The sequence below is a fragment of the Mizuhopecten yessoensis genome, unplaced genomic scaffold (assembly GCF_002113885.1).
Source record: "Mizuhopecten yessoensis strain PY_sf001 unplaced genomic scaffold, ASM211388v2 scaffold10841, whole genome shotgun sequence".
NCBI classification, from domain to species: Eukaryota; Metazoa; Mollusca; class Bivalvia; order Pectinida; family Pectinidae; genus Mizuhopecten; species Mizuhopecten yessoensis.
Window position 1 is genome coordinate 248,367 of NW_018408748.1, and position 18,142 is coordinate 266,508.

An 18,142-nucleotide genomic window follows, 5' to 3' on the forward strand; every position below is an offset into this window, starting at 1 on the left:
ATATTGTCTCGGGAATAACAAAGTGTTCCATGGAAACATGCATGACACTCTGTTCAAGACATTGGAGTTAAATTGCCTTGGACAGAGAGAGTTATCTGTTTAATCGCCACACGAAAAGGGGGCCATGTGGATACGCTGCAGGGGGCCAGTTCTGAACAGAGATGAGGGGGCTCATATATTATCTGGCATTTATGATTAGGTATTGAATAAAGTGTAGCCGACAATTTTATTCGATTCGGTCTGATTCGTCTTTTCGTATATTTACGTGTATGTTATAGCGTATCTGAATCTAGATTGACAACTCATATGCTTCAGTGGTCATTTGTCTGATGAAGGTGACCGGGTACGTATCGTACTATTCATTGGAACGTCACACATAAACACTTACTGGTTGTGATACATAAACTTTCTACAATTTACAATTACCAACCTGAAGAAAATGTTTAGAAATATCTAATATCTATCTGGAGCGTGCCAATTGGGTATAATTAGTACTATCAAATTCATCCACCAAACTGAGCGCAGCTGCACACGTATCATGACATTTCGGATGTGTGCGGCATGCCAATCGGTTAGCTAACGTTAAAAAGTTATAACTTCTGGCTACAGCTTATAACTTATACTTAAAGCATATGCATCATGTAAACAGCACGAAGGCTACAAGGCTACGGCCAACCGTATATATATAAAGCCAAAGTAGTATACGTCTCTGGGCCTACCCCGGGAATATACACAAATTCATCATCACTGGTACTTAACATCTCTGGGCCTACCCCGGGAATATAAACAAATTCATTATCACTGTTACTAAACGTCAAATTTCCGTATCATATCTAGAATAATTATGACTAAGGATTGTATTAGGGGGGTTCGTTTTCCTTCTTTCACTGTTTTGATGTCTTTTCTGGTCCTTTTGTTGACATTTGGCATCAAAAGACATGATAGGTTTACCGAAATTTCAACCCTCTGATAAGTCATATTTGAAGACCATAATTAAACAACAGCGGAATAGTATAGCGACGTTAACTTAGTCTGCCATCAACGCCGACGGTTTTCATGATTTTGACTCAATTTAATGCAACGAAATGACATATCATCTTGACTTTAACGATAAACCTAGGTCATGCAGAGCTTATTTCCTCTTTACTAGCTGTGGAAAGTCATACCGGCTTCAAACCGAAACGGCTGTGACTTTGTGAAACTGTAAAAACCATAAGCAAAATTCCCCGGTAGCCTATATATATAGCACGTCTAGTTGATATTGCACTACAGGGCGATATGAAGTGGCACATCATCTAAATTACGTTCGTTCATAATTGTAGGTAACTTAATTAACCTTCGATCATTTTCATACTCACGCTATTCACAGTATGTAAAAATATGTTACTAGAGAAATTAACTATGATTTTAATGGTTTCGCGAGGCAATTCTCAACAGAAAGTGATACGTTGTTATTATGACGACGGTGAACTGCTTAATTAAGACATCGGCCTTAATGCGTTTATTATAATGATAAAGTTGATGTCGCTGGGTGTCATTTCACTAACTGGAAGTTTAATTATGGTGTTCAATTATATAACTTCTTGTTGAACTTCATTTAAGATTGTACCCTTATTCAGCGTGCCGATCATGATGCTGTGTTCGTTTGTATTCTATTCTTGCGGTTTCACTCATGATACCTATATTGCTATGGGTTGTCCAGGAGTAAACCAACATTCTTTTAAGAGGAGGTTTAGGCGAACTGCTGTTTTTGTTTTGTTTTAATGAATGAAGTTGTACAATAAATCAAACAAACGTTAAATAACATCTCAGAACATGGAATGGCAAATAACATCTCAAAGTTTTGTAAAGACTGCAATGAAAGTGTATGAGAGAAATCTGACACCAAAAACATAAAACCTTAATAAACGTCCTTGATCTAAACACACAAATTCTATACAACATGTAGAAAATCACCTAAACAACGCGGGTATTTGTAATTTTTTATATTACACAAAGTCAGAAAGTAAGTTTCAAGTCTTTTATCCTGTTATCATTGGGTCTGTAATTTCTTCAGCAAGAATTAAAATGCTTCCAAACTCAACAAAAACGTTCAAGAACAACCCCTAAATTGAATAAAATCCGTCAAATGTAACATAATCGTTTTGTTCTCATTCTTTGTGATAAAATGTCTCACCCTGAACCATATATATTTGGAAATATTTTGAATATCTTTAATTACTGGTCGAATTTTTCCCATATATATAATCTATGAGAATCTTTTTTTTCAACATAATCTGATAGAACCTTTTAGTCGTTGTTTCCTTTAGTCTTTTTATGTTTTGCTCGGTGATGTTGATTTCTTACATCTTAATTACTTATATTAGACCCCATCCGATTAGTACTATATTTTACTCCATTTGCTTTTTAAGCACTCATATATATATATATATATATATATCATAATTGGTTCAAGTGCTTTTAATGTGTTTATCTCGGTACATGGATTGATGCATAAAACATACATGTCCTTGCACTATTTTTGTATGCCAGGTATTTTGTATGCTATTTTGATAAGATTACCTCCAAAGTAATTTAAAGAAACACTCAACGAAGTTCTCTGAGAAGTCATGGTATATATCCCAAAATCACTTACAGTGTCTATGGTTACACAAAAGGTATATTCCACACCGTGCTCAGACTCATATTAATTAAATATGCATCTCCTGCCATGTTTGGACACCCCTGCCTTATAACTGATAAGCGAGCACTTCATTACTAAGTAAAGTTTTTTTAATATAGTTGAAGTGGAATCGTGTGAATTAATATAACCAGAGACATATAACTACATATAGTATTAGTAGTATATTATATCTGTCTCTGATAATCGAAATAGTTCATATGAGTTATCTCCCCTCCATTGCAATACACTTTGCAGTTTTTGTCATTATATTGACTAAACTCTTCTAACAAGAGCACGTGTTTAATCAGATACTAACCTTAACTGCAAATAAATACGAATATCTTAATGATGGACTTATAAAACACATGAAACTGAAAAAATCATTCTATAATATTTCCATGTGAGACTGTCATTGCATATTTAGTGACATGATACCTTATCGATAAAATCATAGTTATTCCCCTTACCTCTTCCTGCCCAATCAGAACGTGTGACAGCATAAAATTTGGAGGCAGAGGAAAATAAACATGTGCTAGGTCCGAAGTGGTACTACCTTTGAAAACAATATGACTGGGGCAAAAGGCGAATTCGTGCTGAGTGCCGAGGAAAGTAAAAAATATCAAGAACTTTTCAACAAACTCGATGTGAACAGTGATGGACGCATTGATATTGCTGATTTGACGAGTTCTCTTACGGAAATGAATGTTCCTCTTGGTCAGGCACAGGTAACATCAATATCAGCTGCAAAGAACCGATTTCTTGCATCAGCAGTCAGAAAGGAACACCGTGTCATGTTTTAAACATTATAATATTAGATATAATGTATACTAACACATGAGAAATGGTATCAATGTGATCGTAGAGTGAAAAGACGTAAGTTAAAATATACACAACTCAATAGTCTGCCGGTCAGGGTTGAATGAACCAGATGTATAGAGGTATAGTAGCAGAGGTATATAGATGTTATTAAAAATGTTTCAATCAAATAACGCGATGGAATAATAAAACGTATACCCGTAATATGTATTAATCTGATTCACTCAAAATCATACAACCTGCGTTTCTGTGAATGTTAAGATGAAATGTAGGCCATATTCAACAAGTAACATTATATTTATTTGCATCATACCCAGAGCTAGTGCTACCAGTGTATGGTCCAGAACACTCCTGTTGGCAAATGTTGAACTTATAGACTTCAGATGATGAAAGCCTCTAGGTTCATATAGAGCAGGGTCGGGTATTAGGCCTACTGGACACTCGTTGGGGGGGGGGGGGGAAATCCTATACTATTAACAACAGAAATAAGTGTGTTTTGTAAACATATCTCAACTATAAGGCGTTATTTCTACCAATATCGGGTTTGAATTGAAGGGATGTAGATACTGAACCAGTCGGCAATTAATATGAACACCATCGAGGATATTACTGAACACTTCTTTTATTTCTTATTAAATATCCATCAATGCAAATGTCTATAAATTGAATCTAACAGATCTTAAATGACCATTTCAGACACTCCGAGGGCTGTACCAACAGTGGTCATGTACTACCTTTTCCCAAGTGTAGTTTAATTTAGTTGATGTTGATAATAATCTTTAATTCCTTAATTTAATGATAAAAGAGAATCCATCATAAATGTGTTAAAAACTGAGTATTATTGGTATGGCCAAAATTGTTCAGACTGTAAAGGCACGCCCCTGGTTTTGCAAATCGCTATGATGATGCGTGGTGCTTGAGCAAGTCTGGTTGTTTTTATTGTTACAAAATAAGTCAACAGTGATGTGTTCAATAACTGTAGAACACCTCTAATTTCTAAATGTCATCAATGGTAAATAAATGTAATGCTTATAATTACAGTAAATATAGAGAACTGGCAATTTATGATTGTTCTTTTCGTGTTTTCTTATTCCATAACTATACACATTCATTGTCATAAGTTGTGATATGTTTCCTTTTAAATGGACGCTCATTGACTTGGCAGTTACTTCCTGTACATGTATATGTGCAAATATGATAAATTAGCCAGAAGTAAACGCATGTTGGACAACAACTTCCAACTCGTGCAGTGGGCATTTTTTTCTACACACAATGCAATGCAAGTGGACAATATTTTCCGCGGTCAGGAATGTTGATGTGTTGACATGCACATCAAACACCAACAATATAGGAATAAATGTGATGTATAAATTGTGTTCATTAACTGCCTCCGGTTCAGTAATACCCGACCTTGCCCTGTATCAGATATTAACGATATCTATTAACATTATATACAGTCTGGTTGAAGACCTGCAGTGATGTACTAGTTATCATTATTGACTGGTCAGACATTGATATAAACAGCATTTGTGTAGACGTAATTGGTGAATCTTGGTAACAACATCGTTGGAAGAATCAGATAGATAACTCAAAGCTGAACTCTCTCCATATCAAACTGGCATTACAATTTTGTCAACAATAAAGTAACTGGGAAATTGCAATAACTGAACTCGGAATATCATTACTTTTAATTGACTATTATATCATAATGAATTATTATATTAAATCGTTACTTGATATTTTCAGGAATTCTTAAAGAAGCACGATGCTAACAAAGATGGTCAAATTGACTTTGCTGAGTTTCTTAAATATGTCACAGTACATGACCAACAGCTGCGACTGTATTTTAAGAAAATTGATACTAATCAAGATGGTAAGTGTTGTAAACTCTGCTGATTTCTCTTACTCTCATCATAATCTCTTAATACTCAGGAACGTCTCTAAATACTCACGAACGTCTCTAAATACTCACAAACTACTTGAAGTATAATAGAACGTCGGTTTTTCTAACAGAACATCACAAAACATGTGTGAATACTATTGAAAAGTCGTAAAGATTTGGAGTAAATCAAGTAGAATCATAGAAATGTATTCCCAGGTGATAGCTGCTAATAGGATATACAGCAAAAAAACAAACAAATCAGTTAACTACTCCAACTCTGATCCACCATCAACCCCTCCAACCGTCATCTGTCTTTCCAGATCCAGAAGGCCTTTGATCAAACGGCCATATACATTATAATTCTTTCATTGAAAGAGCAATCCAACATCCATTTCTCCACCAGACTTTTTACCCATGGCGTCGTTGGCACAGGTTTTGGGGCATCATTCCCTATGGCATAATTATGTATACATTTTCCCAAATCTTTTATTATATCTGTACATGAAGTTGAAAAAATAATGTGTACCATAATCGGGATGGTGCCGTTTTTATTGACTATTGTCTGTTTAACTATCTTATCTTTGGGGGAAACAAATAAAAACTGATGAACTTGTTGAAGTCAATTTCAAACAAAAAAAAGTGTTTAAATAAATTGCACATATGATGTACAAATCTGCTTGTTAACAGGTACAATCGATGCGAGCGAGATCCAAGAGTCTTTCCGTAAACTGGGTCTGAATATAGACAGAGATGAGGCGGAGAAATTACTCAGCAGGTGGTTGACTTCCTGTACATGTGTTGTTATAGAAATACTGTGTGACTTTAGGAATTGAATAATTAAAGTACATCATACAATTGATTTGTAATACGTGTCCTGTAGGTCTACCAAATGTTAACATCAGTTAGAATATTTCTAAATCTTAATTATCAGTTAGAATATTTCTAAATCTTAAATCATTGAAGGTAACCTCAAAAAGATTATTGATTGTTTCTACATGGCTTGAAATAAAAACAATTAAAGCTCCCAAACAAATGTTGATATTGACTGAGCTAGCTCTATAAATCTTTATCAAACTATTGTGATATCAGATTGGTATCTATAGGCGAACCTATTGAATTGCTAGCCCATATAAAGAACATCATTCATCAAGTATGTGTTTATACATTTCCAATAAGAATGGGAAGTTATATTAAAATGACATGATGTTCTGTCATTATATAATGGAACAAAGCTTGATGGAAGCTGAGGGATGTTCTAGAGATGAATACAAGGGGGAGGAAGGATTGGCTAAATCCTTTCACTATGATTTTGGCTTCTTGAGGAGACCATCTAGTCTCGCAGAACAAATGTTTGCAGAAGAAGGAATATATGGTATACATTTGATGGAAAAGAACTTAACATACATGTATTTGAAATAAAATGTTTAAATTTTCATCAACTCAAACACATGTTCTGCTCAAAATACACTACCACAGTAGTTCCCTGTGGAACTTATAATTTGTGTCACAGTCTTGTAGGTAATTACATAATAGTTTACTGGGAAAAGTTCAATCCATGTAGCTTGAAGGGAACTGAGGAAAGGAATCAGTAAATTATGAAAAATAAATTCTACATGTTCCATTGTCATTGGTATCTTTTATCTTATTTAAAGTATATTTTTTTCATGTGAGTTTAATCAAGTATCATAAGCAAACTGATCTTCAGCATTTTGGTTAAAAGCGAAGAGGATAGTTGTAGAAACTTCAAAACGTTTAAAAAGAAAATCTTGAGTCCAATTAAGATAAAAAAAAATCTCCCAAGATTCAAAATTCTTTTTGGCAGAAATCAGCTTAATATTGTCAAGGATACCATGACGATCAGTGTGAAACTAATCATCAATAAAACTTTATTTTTCTCTCTCTTTTTCCCCTCAGAATGGATAAGGATGGTACACTTAAGATAGATTTCAATGAATGGAGGAACTTCCTCCTGTTGTCGCCAGCACAGAATATCCACGACATGTTACATTACTGGAGACATGCCTCTGTAAGTAACCCTCCACACGCTGTACTGGTCGAGCTGCTGCTGTGCCATATGTTAAAGTGTATTGTGAGGGTATGAAGATTGGTGTAAATGTGTTAGTATACCTGGTTTGATCTTGACCTGGATTTGAGGAATTGAAAAAATAAACAAAGACACATACAAATAAATAAATATAATACAAGAGACTGAATGGATGAATGAATAATTTCAAAAGTTTGGCACACACTGTTAAATTAATAGTTCAGATCATGTAGCATAGCATACAAAGTGATGATGGTATTGATACAGTTGTAATGGTACAAATGTGACCATGTCCATAGTGAGATTTCTAACATGAGTAAATGCTTTCAATTCAAAATTAATATAAATTATTAAGGAACAGGTTAATATTAACATCAGAAATTAATAATAGTGTTTATTACAGTATTATGACCAAAATACTTGTAAAAGTCGAATGTGAAGTGCTTTCCACTTCGTGCACCACATGTCCAGCCCAGGTAAGTTTTCAGACATAACTCTACACAATACGACTATGTTAAAACTGTATGGATAACATGTAGCAAATCGACGTGACGGGATATTTGTGGTTTTACAGATCATAGATATTGGTGAGAACACTATAGTCCCTGATGACTTCACAGAAAAGGAAATGAAGACAGGGATGTGGTGGCGCCACCTAGTAGCTGGTGGAGCAGCAGGAGCAGTGTCGAGAACATGTACAGCCCCACTGGACAGACTCAAAGTCCTGTTACAGGTATGTACCGCCTGTCTGTACCACTGGACAGACTCAAAGTGCTGTTACAGGTATGTACTGCCCTTCTGTACCGCTGGACAGACTCAAAAGTCCTGTTACAGGTATGTACCGCCCGTCTGTACCACTGGACAGCCTCAAAGTCCTGTTACAGGTATGTACCGCCCGTCTGGACCACTGGACAGACTCAAAGTCCTGTTACAGGTATGTACCGCCCGTCTGTACCACTGGACAGACTTAAAGTCCTGTTACAGGTATGTACTACCTGTCTGTACTACTGGACAGACTCAAAAGTCCTGTTACAGGTATATACAGCCCGTCTGTACCACTGGACAGCCTCCAATGTCCTGTTACAGGTATGTACCGCCCGTCTGTACCGCTGGATAGACGCAAAAGTCCTGTTACAGGTATGTACCGCCCGTCTGTACCACTGGACAGACTCAAAATGCTGTTACAGGTAGGTACCGCCTGTCTGTACCACTGGACAGACTCAAAGTCCTGTCACAGGTATGTACCGCCCGTCTGTACCACTGGACAGACTCAAAGTCCTGTTACAGGTATGTACCGCCCGTCTGTACTACAACACAGACTTAAAGTCCTGTTACAGGTATGTACCGCCTGTCTGTACCACTGGACAGACTCAATGTCCTGTTCCAGGTATGTACCGCCCGTCTGTACCCCTGGACAGACTCAAAGTCCTGTTACAGGTACGTACCGCCCGTCTGTACCACTAGACCGACTCAAATGTCCTGTTACAGGTATGTACCGCCCGTCTGTTCCACTTGACAGACTCAATGTCCTGTTACAGGTATGTACTGCTGCCTGTAACACTGGACAGACTCAATGTCCTGTTACAGGAACGTACCGCCCGTCTGTACCACTAGACAGACTCAAAATTCCGGTTACAGGTATGTACCGCCCGTCTGTACCACACCACAGACTTAAAGTCCTGTTACAGGTATGTCCCGCCTGTCTGTACCACTGGACAGACTCAATGTCCTGTATCAGGTACGTACCGCCCGTCTGTACCACTAGACAGACTCACCCGTCTGTACCACTGGACAGACTCAAAGTCCTGTTCCAGGTATGTACCGCCCGTCTGTACCCCTGGACAGACTCAAAGTCCTGTTACAGGTACGTACCGCCCGTCTGTACCACTAGACAGACTCAAAAGTCTTGTTACAGGTATGTACCGCCTGCCTGTACCACTGGACAGACTAAATGTCCTGTTACAGGTATGTACTGCCCGTCTGTACCACTGGACAGACTCAAAGTCCTGTTGCAGGTATGTACCGCCCGTCTGTACCACTGGACAGACTAAAAATGCTGTTACAGGTATGTACCGCCTGTCTGTACAACAAGACAAGACTCAATGTCCTGTTACAGGTACATACTGCCCGATTGAATGTATAAACCGTGGGTCTGGCCCCCCAGTTTGTATAACCCGTGGGTCTGGCCCCCCAGGTGTCTGAGGGGCGGGGCCCAATAGGGAAAACATTCAAAGTCCTGTTACAGGTATGTACCGCCCTTCTGTACCACTGGACAGACTCAATGTCCTGTATCAGGTACGTACCGCCCGTCTGTACCACTAGACAGACTCAAATGTCCTGTTACATGTATGTACCGCCCGTCTGTACCGCTGGACAGACTCAAAGTCCTGTTACAGGTATGTACCGCCCGGCTGTACCACTGGAAAGACTCAAAATGCTGTTACAGGTATGTACCGCCTGTCTGTACCACTGGACAGACTCAATGTCCTGTAACAGGTACGTACCGCCCGTCTGTACCACTAGACAGACTCAAATGTCCTGTTACATGTATGTACTGCCCGTCTGTACCGCTGGACAGACTCAAAAGTCCTGTGACAGGTATGTACCGCCTGCCTGTACCACTGGAAGACTCAATGTCCTGTTACAGGTATGTACTGCCCGTCTGTACCACTGGACAGACTCAAAATCCTGTTACAGGTATGTACCGCCTGTCTGTCCCACTGGACAGACTCAAAGTCCTGTTACAGGGATGTACCGCCCGTCTGTACCACTGGACAGAATCAAAGTCCTGTTACAGGTATGTACCGCCCGTCTGTATCACTGGACAGACTCAAAGTCCTGTTACAGGTATGTACCGCCTGTCTGTACTACAAGACAAGACTCAATGTCCTGTTACAGGTACATACTGCCCGTTTGAATGTATAAACCGTGGGTCTGGCCCCCCAGTTTGTATAAACCGTGGGTCTGGCCCCCCAGGTGTCTGAGGGGCGGGGCCCAATAGGGAAAACATAGCAAATTCTTTAAAATCCTTCTTCTTCTGTAGGAAAAAGGCATTTGGTCTGAAGCATCCTTGGGTGAAGGGGAACCAATTTTGTATAAACCGTGGGTCTGGGCCCCCCCAGGGGCCTGATGGGCAGGGCCCAATAGGGGAAACATAGCAAATTGTTCTTTAAAATCCTGCTTCTTCTGTAGGAATGAAAGGATTTGGTGTGGAGCATCCTTGGGTAAAAGGTACCAATTTTGTATAAACGGTGGGTGTTGCCTCCCTGGGACCTGAGGGGTGGGCCCAATAGAGGAAATAGAGGTAAAAACCTTGATAATCCTTCTTCTACCATAGGGATTTTATCCTAAATTAGTATGGAGCACCCTTGGGCCAAGGGGACAGAAGGATGGGGCCCAATAGGGGAAATATAGGTAAACCTTTAAAATCCTTCTTCTACCATAGGGATTAAGGGGATTTTATCCTCATTTAGTCTGGAGCATCCTTGGGCCAGGGGGACTCAATTTTGTAGAAGCAGTGGGTGTGGTGTCCCAGTGGGCAGAAGGGCGGTGCCCAATTGGAGAAATAGAGGTAAAACCTTTAAAATCCTTCTTCGACCATCGGGATTAAGAGATTTTATCCTTATTTCGGTTGGAGCATCCAAGTTTGTATAAATGGTGGGTACGACCCACGCTAGGGGCATAGGGGTGGGGCTCTGTTTGAAGTTTGTTCTCGCTGTACCTCAAGTACTGGATGGATCTTTCTGAAATTTCATATGTACTTACAACACCTACCATGGATTGCTATATCTTTACTTCATACCAATTATTTTAAACATATTCAGGTGCACGATACTGGCCCTCTGGGCCTCTTGTTTCATCTAATCATGTAGATGGATCATGATTTTACAGTATGCTTCTATGATATAGTTGTGTGCTGAGAAAACCTGAAATTTTGGTAGTATCTCATTTGAAATGAATCTCCTAAATACAGAATGTAAATATTGTACATTGCACAAGACTGACTTCTATTTTTGTACATTTTTGGTCCCAGGTGCATGCCACTAGTAAAAACAACTACGGAGTAGTAAACGGCTTCAAGTTCATGCTGAATGAGGGAGGTGTAAAATCTCTGTGGCGAGGTAATGGCATCAACGTGATCAAGATTGCCCCGGAAACGGCCATCAAGTTTATGGCATATGAGCAGGTCAGTGGTCTGGAGATGCAATGTTTGAGATAAAAACCAGTACAGGAGTTACAGAGCTTCTTCTTGGTGTTTTGGGGAATCAGTAATAGGCTCCAAGTTTTTAAGAATTGGTAGAAATAATTACAAACGTGACAGTTTACATTTTATTTTCATTGTAGATAATTATTTAAGATAAGTTTAGTCTTGAATACTTGGCTTGTGTAGAAATTGATGTTTTGGAAAGGTTTCTCTGGAACTTAGCCAAATGATAGGTTTGGACTTATTTTTTTTATGTTCTATCAACAGCTAAGGTCATTTAAGGACATAATTATGCTTGTGACATCCAGAAAGGTTTCTCTGAAACTTAGCCAAATGTTAGGTTTGGACTTATTTTTTTTATGTTCTATCAACAGCTAAGGTCATTTAAGGACATAATTATGCTTGTTACGTCCAGAAAGGTTTCTCTGGAACTTTGCCAAATGTTTGTTTATAGGTTCGGATTTATTTTCTTTAATGTCCTATCAACAGCTAAGGTCATTTTATAAGGACGTATGTTTGTTAGGTCACTGTAAGTACTGATAGATGAAATTGTACAAATTTATCAAAGTATTTACAGTTAATTCTCAAACGTGTTACAACAGTTCAAAATCCGGCTGGTCCCTTTGTCAGGCTACGAGTCGTATACATATTTCCAAACTGGTGAATGTTAGTGAAGAAATTGTACAAAACCATACACCTTGGGTTCCATCACAGAGCAGAGCCTTGTGAAATTTCGAGGAAAAAAACCTCCTGATTCATGATTTGTTTTAAGACAAAATATTTTACGACAAGGACAGTAAATTTGTTGTATTGATATTAATGTATTCTCTATATGTAAATATCTCCATAGAACTAACGAGTACTAATCAATCCCTCAGTACACAGGCAGCAAGGTTTTAAATGAAAGGCCAAACAAAACAGCTGTTTCCCATGTCCTGACTGTTTCACATGTACCGACTGTTTCCCATGTACCGACTGTTTCCCATGTCCTGACTGTTTCCCATGTCCTGACTGTTTCACATGTACCGACTGTTTCCCATGTCCTGACTGTTTCCCATGTACCGACTGTTTCCCATGTCCTGACTTAATTAATTTTTCTCAATCAAAAACAGTTTTGTTGTCAAAACAGGAAACATAAATTAATGTCTATGACCTACTTCAAATGCCTCAGTTTACACACTGTATTGATATCAGATATATTTGAAGAGGTACCAGGACTTCCTGAAAACTGTCTAAAGTATCTTTTACTTTTAATTTTAATGTCCCAATTAATAGTTGAGGATGAATTAAGTGTTTATTTTTCTATTGGTTTGTCAGCCCAATCAACATCTGGTTTGACTTGGTCTTTATTTCTGTTACTATTGTATTATAAGTCCAAAAGACATGGGATTTCATACCTGGTGATTATGTTGGTACATCTTGAGAAGTACCCAACAGATATTTCAAATGTAGGTCACTGAATTTTCAGTGTTCTCACTCAGTTTGGTGATGTTGTATTTCTTTGGCTAGATCTTGCATTTGAATCTACTCCAATCAAAGCAGAAGTGTATGTTTTTAAAAAATAATTTCTAGTTTTCACTTTCGCTTTGAGAACACTCTGAGACTTAAAACCCAGAGAAGAAACTTATAATCTTTTGTTCTGGTAATGTATAGCCTAATTTTATGTACGACTCCTCTTTGTTTAGATAAAGACCTGGTTCAGGGGAGAGGATCCAGCAAAAGAGCTGCATATCCTGGAACGTCTGTGTTCAGGCTCCTTAGCTGGGTGTATATCACAGACAGCTATCTACCCAATGGAGGTAAGTTGTGTAATTGTGGAGATATCTCTACACACACAAAACTATCTACCCAATGGAGGAAAGTTGGGTAATTGTGGAGATATCTCTACCCTACACACAAAACTATCTACCCAATGGAGGTAAGTTGTGTAATTGTGGAGATATCTCTACCCTACACACACAAAACTATCTACTCAATGGAGGTAAGTTGTGTAATTTGTGAGATATCTCTACCCTACACACACAAAACTATCTACCCAATGGAGGAAAGTTGTGTAATTGTGGAGATATCTCTACCCTACACACACAACTATCTACCCAATGTTGGTAAGTTGTGTAATTGTCACATTAACAATACAATGATGTCACAACAGCAATGCATTAGCGTCACATCAACAATGCATTGAGCTTGTAAGGTCAAAGTTGAATTGTGTATATGATATGAACAGGGTATTACAGAAAAAGAATCTTTCACTACTTGTTGATGAGATGGGGAAATCTCAACACTCCGGGAAAGATTCCCCTATCACACCCCGCAGGGGGGTGAAAGATTTGACTACCTAATCCTAAACACACATCTATGACCCTTGGGAAAATCATGATTGTACATTCTGTTATGCCATGCTTTTTCAGGTGTTGAAGACACGACTAGCACTGCGGAAGACTGGGCAGTTCAATGGTATTTTTGACTGTGCTATGAAAGTGTACAAGAATGAAGGAATAAGAATGTTTTACCGGGGCTATGTACCAAACATTATAGGAATTATACCGTACGCTGGTATAGATTTAGCTGTATATGAGGTTAGTTTCCCTCCACCAGTACTTCATACATGTTCATCATACATACCATGCAAAACCTTGTTTAATATTCACGTGTTATATGTATCAGGTACCATGAACAAATTATACAAGGAAACCAAAAGACTTTTACCAGATATCACTGACTGTATGCAAAGTAGAAATGAAAATTTTCAGGTTTTTCTAAAAATTTAGTGTAATGCAAGTAGTTTTTCAAAAAAAAATTTTTTGAAAAAAAAACATACTTTCATCAGTTTTGCTCATAAGCTCATTTTAATCTCTGATAAATGATAGGTACCAAGAATACCTTTTATATCTAATACACCATGTACCATTTATAACATAAAGGGCCACCAAGACACTACTACCAAGTACTATTGAAATTGTTATGTACAGGATTTAATGTAATTTATGATAAAAGTGAAGTTGAGGTTGTTATTAAATATGATTTGTTTATTGAAAATATATTTCAGACCTTAAAGAAGACGTATAGACAGAAAACAAATGGTCAGGACCCTGGCATCCTTGCTCTGCTCGGCTGTGGGACAATAAGTTCTACATGTGGTCAACTGTCTAGTTATCCCCTCGCACTCATCCGCACCAAACTACAGGCTCAAGGTCAGTGATTCCGTACCATTATTAACTCCTCTGTGTGTATCCCTAGTCACATCCAACATGGTAAATAGTCTCCATTAAAAGATACCACTTGATTGCTTAGTGAACTAAGCTTTGTTTAGATTCCTCACATCACTTAAAACTGGACTACAGGATGAAACTTTGAAAACATCTAATTTACAAAAAATCTATTTTTAATGGAATTGGATCCCCCGTGTGATAAAGTAGCAAACAGCAAATCTTACGATTTTCATAGTAGGGAAAAACCCTTGATAGCAAGCCTCGGCTTTTACCCAGGCCACTTTCATTTATCATGATCGATTGGACCAGAGTTTTTCGTTTATGAACAAGTAATCATAAACATTTGCAGGTCTACCTGGATTTATACCTGAAAATATTGCGTTAAACTTATTTTTTCACATCAATGAGTAGGCCCTCAATTTTTAGCTCACCTGCCCGAAGCGCAAGTGAGCTTATGTCATGGTGCGGCGTCCGTCAACTTTTCCTTTAAACAACTTCTTCTGAAAAACGGACAGGCCTAGAGTCATGATATTTGGATGAAAGCTTCGTTGGTAGGAGCCCAACAAAGTTTGAGAAAGAAAATGACCTTGACCTACTTTCAAGGTCATGGGGGTCAAATGTGTCCAACACTTCAAACGACTTCTTCTGAAGAACGGAAAGTTATAGAACCTTCATATTTAGCTTGTTGCTTCCTAGGATAGAGCCAAACAAAGTTTGAGAATGAAATTGACCTTGACCTACTTTAAAGGTCACAGCTGTTAAATATGTCAAACGTTTCAAACAAATTCCTCTGAAGAACTGAAAGGTATAGAATCTTAATATTTGCCTGGTTGCTTTCTACGGATAGAGCCAGACAACGTTTGGGAATGAAAATGACCTTGACCCACTTGCAGGGTCACAGGAATCAAATATGTCAAAAACATCAAACAACTTCTTATGAATTATCGAAATAGTTGGCTCGTGGCTCACCAAAGTTTGCAAATGAAAATGACCACAACCTACGTTAAAAGTCACAGAGGTCAACAACATTTCAAACGACTTTATGAAGAACCAAAAGGAATGGATTCATAAGATTTGGCTGGTAGCTTCTTGGGATAGATCCAACAAAGTTTGAGAAGGAAAATGACCTTGACCTACTTACAAGGTCACAGGGGAAAATATGTCAAACAACTTCTGAAGAAGAACCAAAAAGCATAGAATCATATAATAATATTTGGCCGATAGTTTTAACAGATGGAGCTGACAAAGTTTGCCAGTGAAATATTTGTAGTACAGTATAATATTTACAGTAATGAGAATAATTTACTATGTTTACTAAATATTCAGGTGAGCGATACAGGCCCTCTGGGCCTCTTGTTAAAATCCTTCGATGGAATTTCCTATCCTGCACTCCTTGGCATAAAAGAATTTTATAATCTTGCTGCATGCCAAAATGACTATATCTCTTCCCTGCTGCCACAGGTTTGGGAGATAGATTCCTATCTCTAACAAAACTACTGTCTAATTGTCATACGTAGATAGATGTAATCCATACCCACAGGCGTGTAAGAATACATGTGTATTGATCAACCGTTAAAAAGTTCCTTCTGGTAACTGATTAGTTATTTCTGTATTTGTTCCATATTTTAGGAGCCAAAGGACAAGACACCTTAAGAACTATGTTCACGAAGATCGTAAAACAGGACGGATTCTTTGGACTTTATCGTGGCTTGGCGCCCAACTTTATGAAAGTGATACCTGCTGTCAGTATAAGTTACGTGGTGTATGAGCACTCGCGTGATGCTCTCGGAGTAAAGTCAGGGTAAGATTGTCGCCACGGACAATGGAGAACTGCTTCTGTGATATGACCAGAGATTCCGGCTCAACTTGAGAAATATCCGCCATTCTACATCAATCTAGTTATGGACTCGAAAATATCCAGGAATTGGGTTTTCTGACTCAAAGATTCAGAACTGGGTGATATTCAATTCCAATTTCAGATTTGCTACAGGCTTTTTTCTTAAACTTAAGAATTGTGACTAAATGAAGTTCAACTGTATAAATTTGGAACAGAAGATTGTCTCTATTTTGAGGAATCTCCTATTCCACTTTCCATGACCAACACTAAAGTATTGTAAACCAGGATGGTCTCCTTTGTAGAATGTTTTCATCCGTGGACTGTTAGGTAGTCACTGATGTGAAAGTTAAATGTTCTGACTGATTTTTGACAAATAGTGTAAAACTAGTGAAATTGAATATCTTCTCTGTGATAATGGTAACATTTTTGAGAAAAATATTGTCAGCCTGAAAAAATCCTCACACCAACAATATCCTCACTGAAAATTTCCTCGTTCTGAAAATACTACATACTGTGAAATTGTTTACTCAGTGAAATGCCTAGGTGTATGGTAATTTAGAGGGGTGTTGATGTGTGATGACAAGGTATAAAAGTCCCTATGAGTCTGAGGAAGATGTAAAAACAATCCTCCACAAATGCAACCGCATTACTGTTACAGGTAGTATACATCCTAATTATGAGCACATTAGGCACAGATGACCAGCCAAATGGAGTGCCATGATTTAGTTCTGTACAACTTAATGGTGATATAATATACATTTATAGAGCAATTTATCTAATATATCTGCTGACATGTTTATTTTAGCTCACTGTAATAGTTGCCATGATGAAAAAGTCAACAATGTTAATTAAAATGTTGGCCTGATAGTATAGTTAATTTATGTTCTTATTAATATTATATATACCATAATATTAAGTGGGGTCCACTGTATATGCATATAGTTTCTTTGCTTAAATATTTAAAGATTTAACTATCTACAAAATATATCAAAGGCTTTTTAAAATAAATAAATAACATTTATTTATCTTATAAATACATGTAGTTAGAAATAAATTTGAACACTATTTTTTTTTTTTTTTTTAATAAATAGTTTTTAGGTGTGTACTGTTAAAGTCTGTGAACATACACCATTTAGGGACATCAAAGAGAAAAAGCATAAGACGTGGATGTCCATAGCCATGAAAGAGCCTTTCAGGGCTGTAGTACTTGATTATCTCATCTCCCTTGCTGTACAATTCATCTTTAAAAGTTATTTGTAGGGGTGGTGTGATAATGATAGAATATAAATATATGCTGTCTGAAATTTGGTACCTTGCAAATTCTGAATAAGGTTTTGTAAAAATGCGTTTATCCGTACTTAAATTTTTCTTACAGTCTTTGCCGTATTAAAGCTTTCTCAAATCATCATCATCTCAATGTTAATTTCTGAAGTACTCCTTTTCTAGGAAAAAATTACAAGAAAATGTACAATGAAAAAGAGGATA

The 18,142-nt window shown here is 37.7% G+C and overlaps 1 protein-coding gene across 1 annotated transcript; it reads left to right on the forward strand.

The window, feature by feature from the left end:
* The first annotated feature begins 3,140 nt into the window (after window positions 1–3,140).
* On the forward strand, window positions 3,141–17,673 carry LOC110462882 (calcium-binding mitochondrial carrier protein SCaMC-2-like). The gene is made up of 10 exons (XM_021517118.1): window positions 3,141–3,387; window positions 5,225–5,351; window positions 6,048–6,135; window positions 7,275–7,386; window positions 7,979–8,137; window positions 11,438–11,590; window positions 13,294–13,407; window positions 14,020–14,187; window positions 14,658–14,802; window positions 16,450–17,673. The coding sequence occupies exons 1-10, from the start codon at window positions 3,229–3,231 to the stop codon at window positions 16,623–16,625; spliced, it is 1,401 nt and encodes a 466-aa protein (XP_021372793.1). The 5' UTR covers window positions 3,141–3,228; the 3' UTR covers window positions 16,626–17,673.
* The last annotated feature ends 469 nt before the right edge of the window (window positions 17,674–18,142 follow it).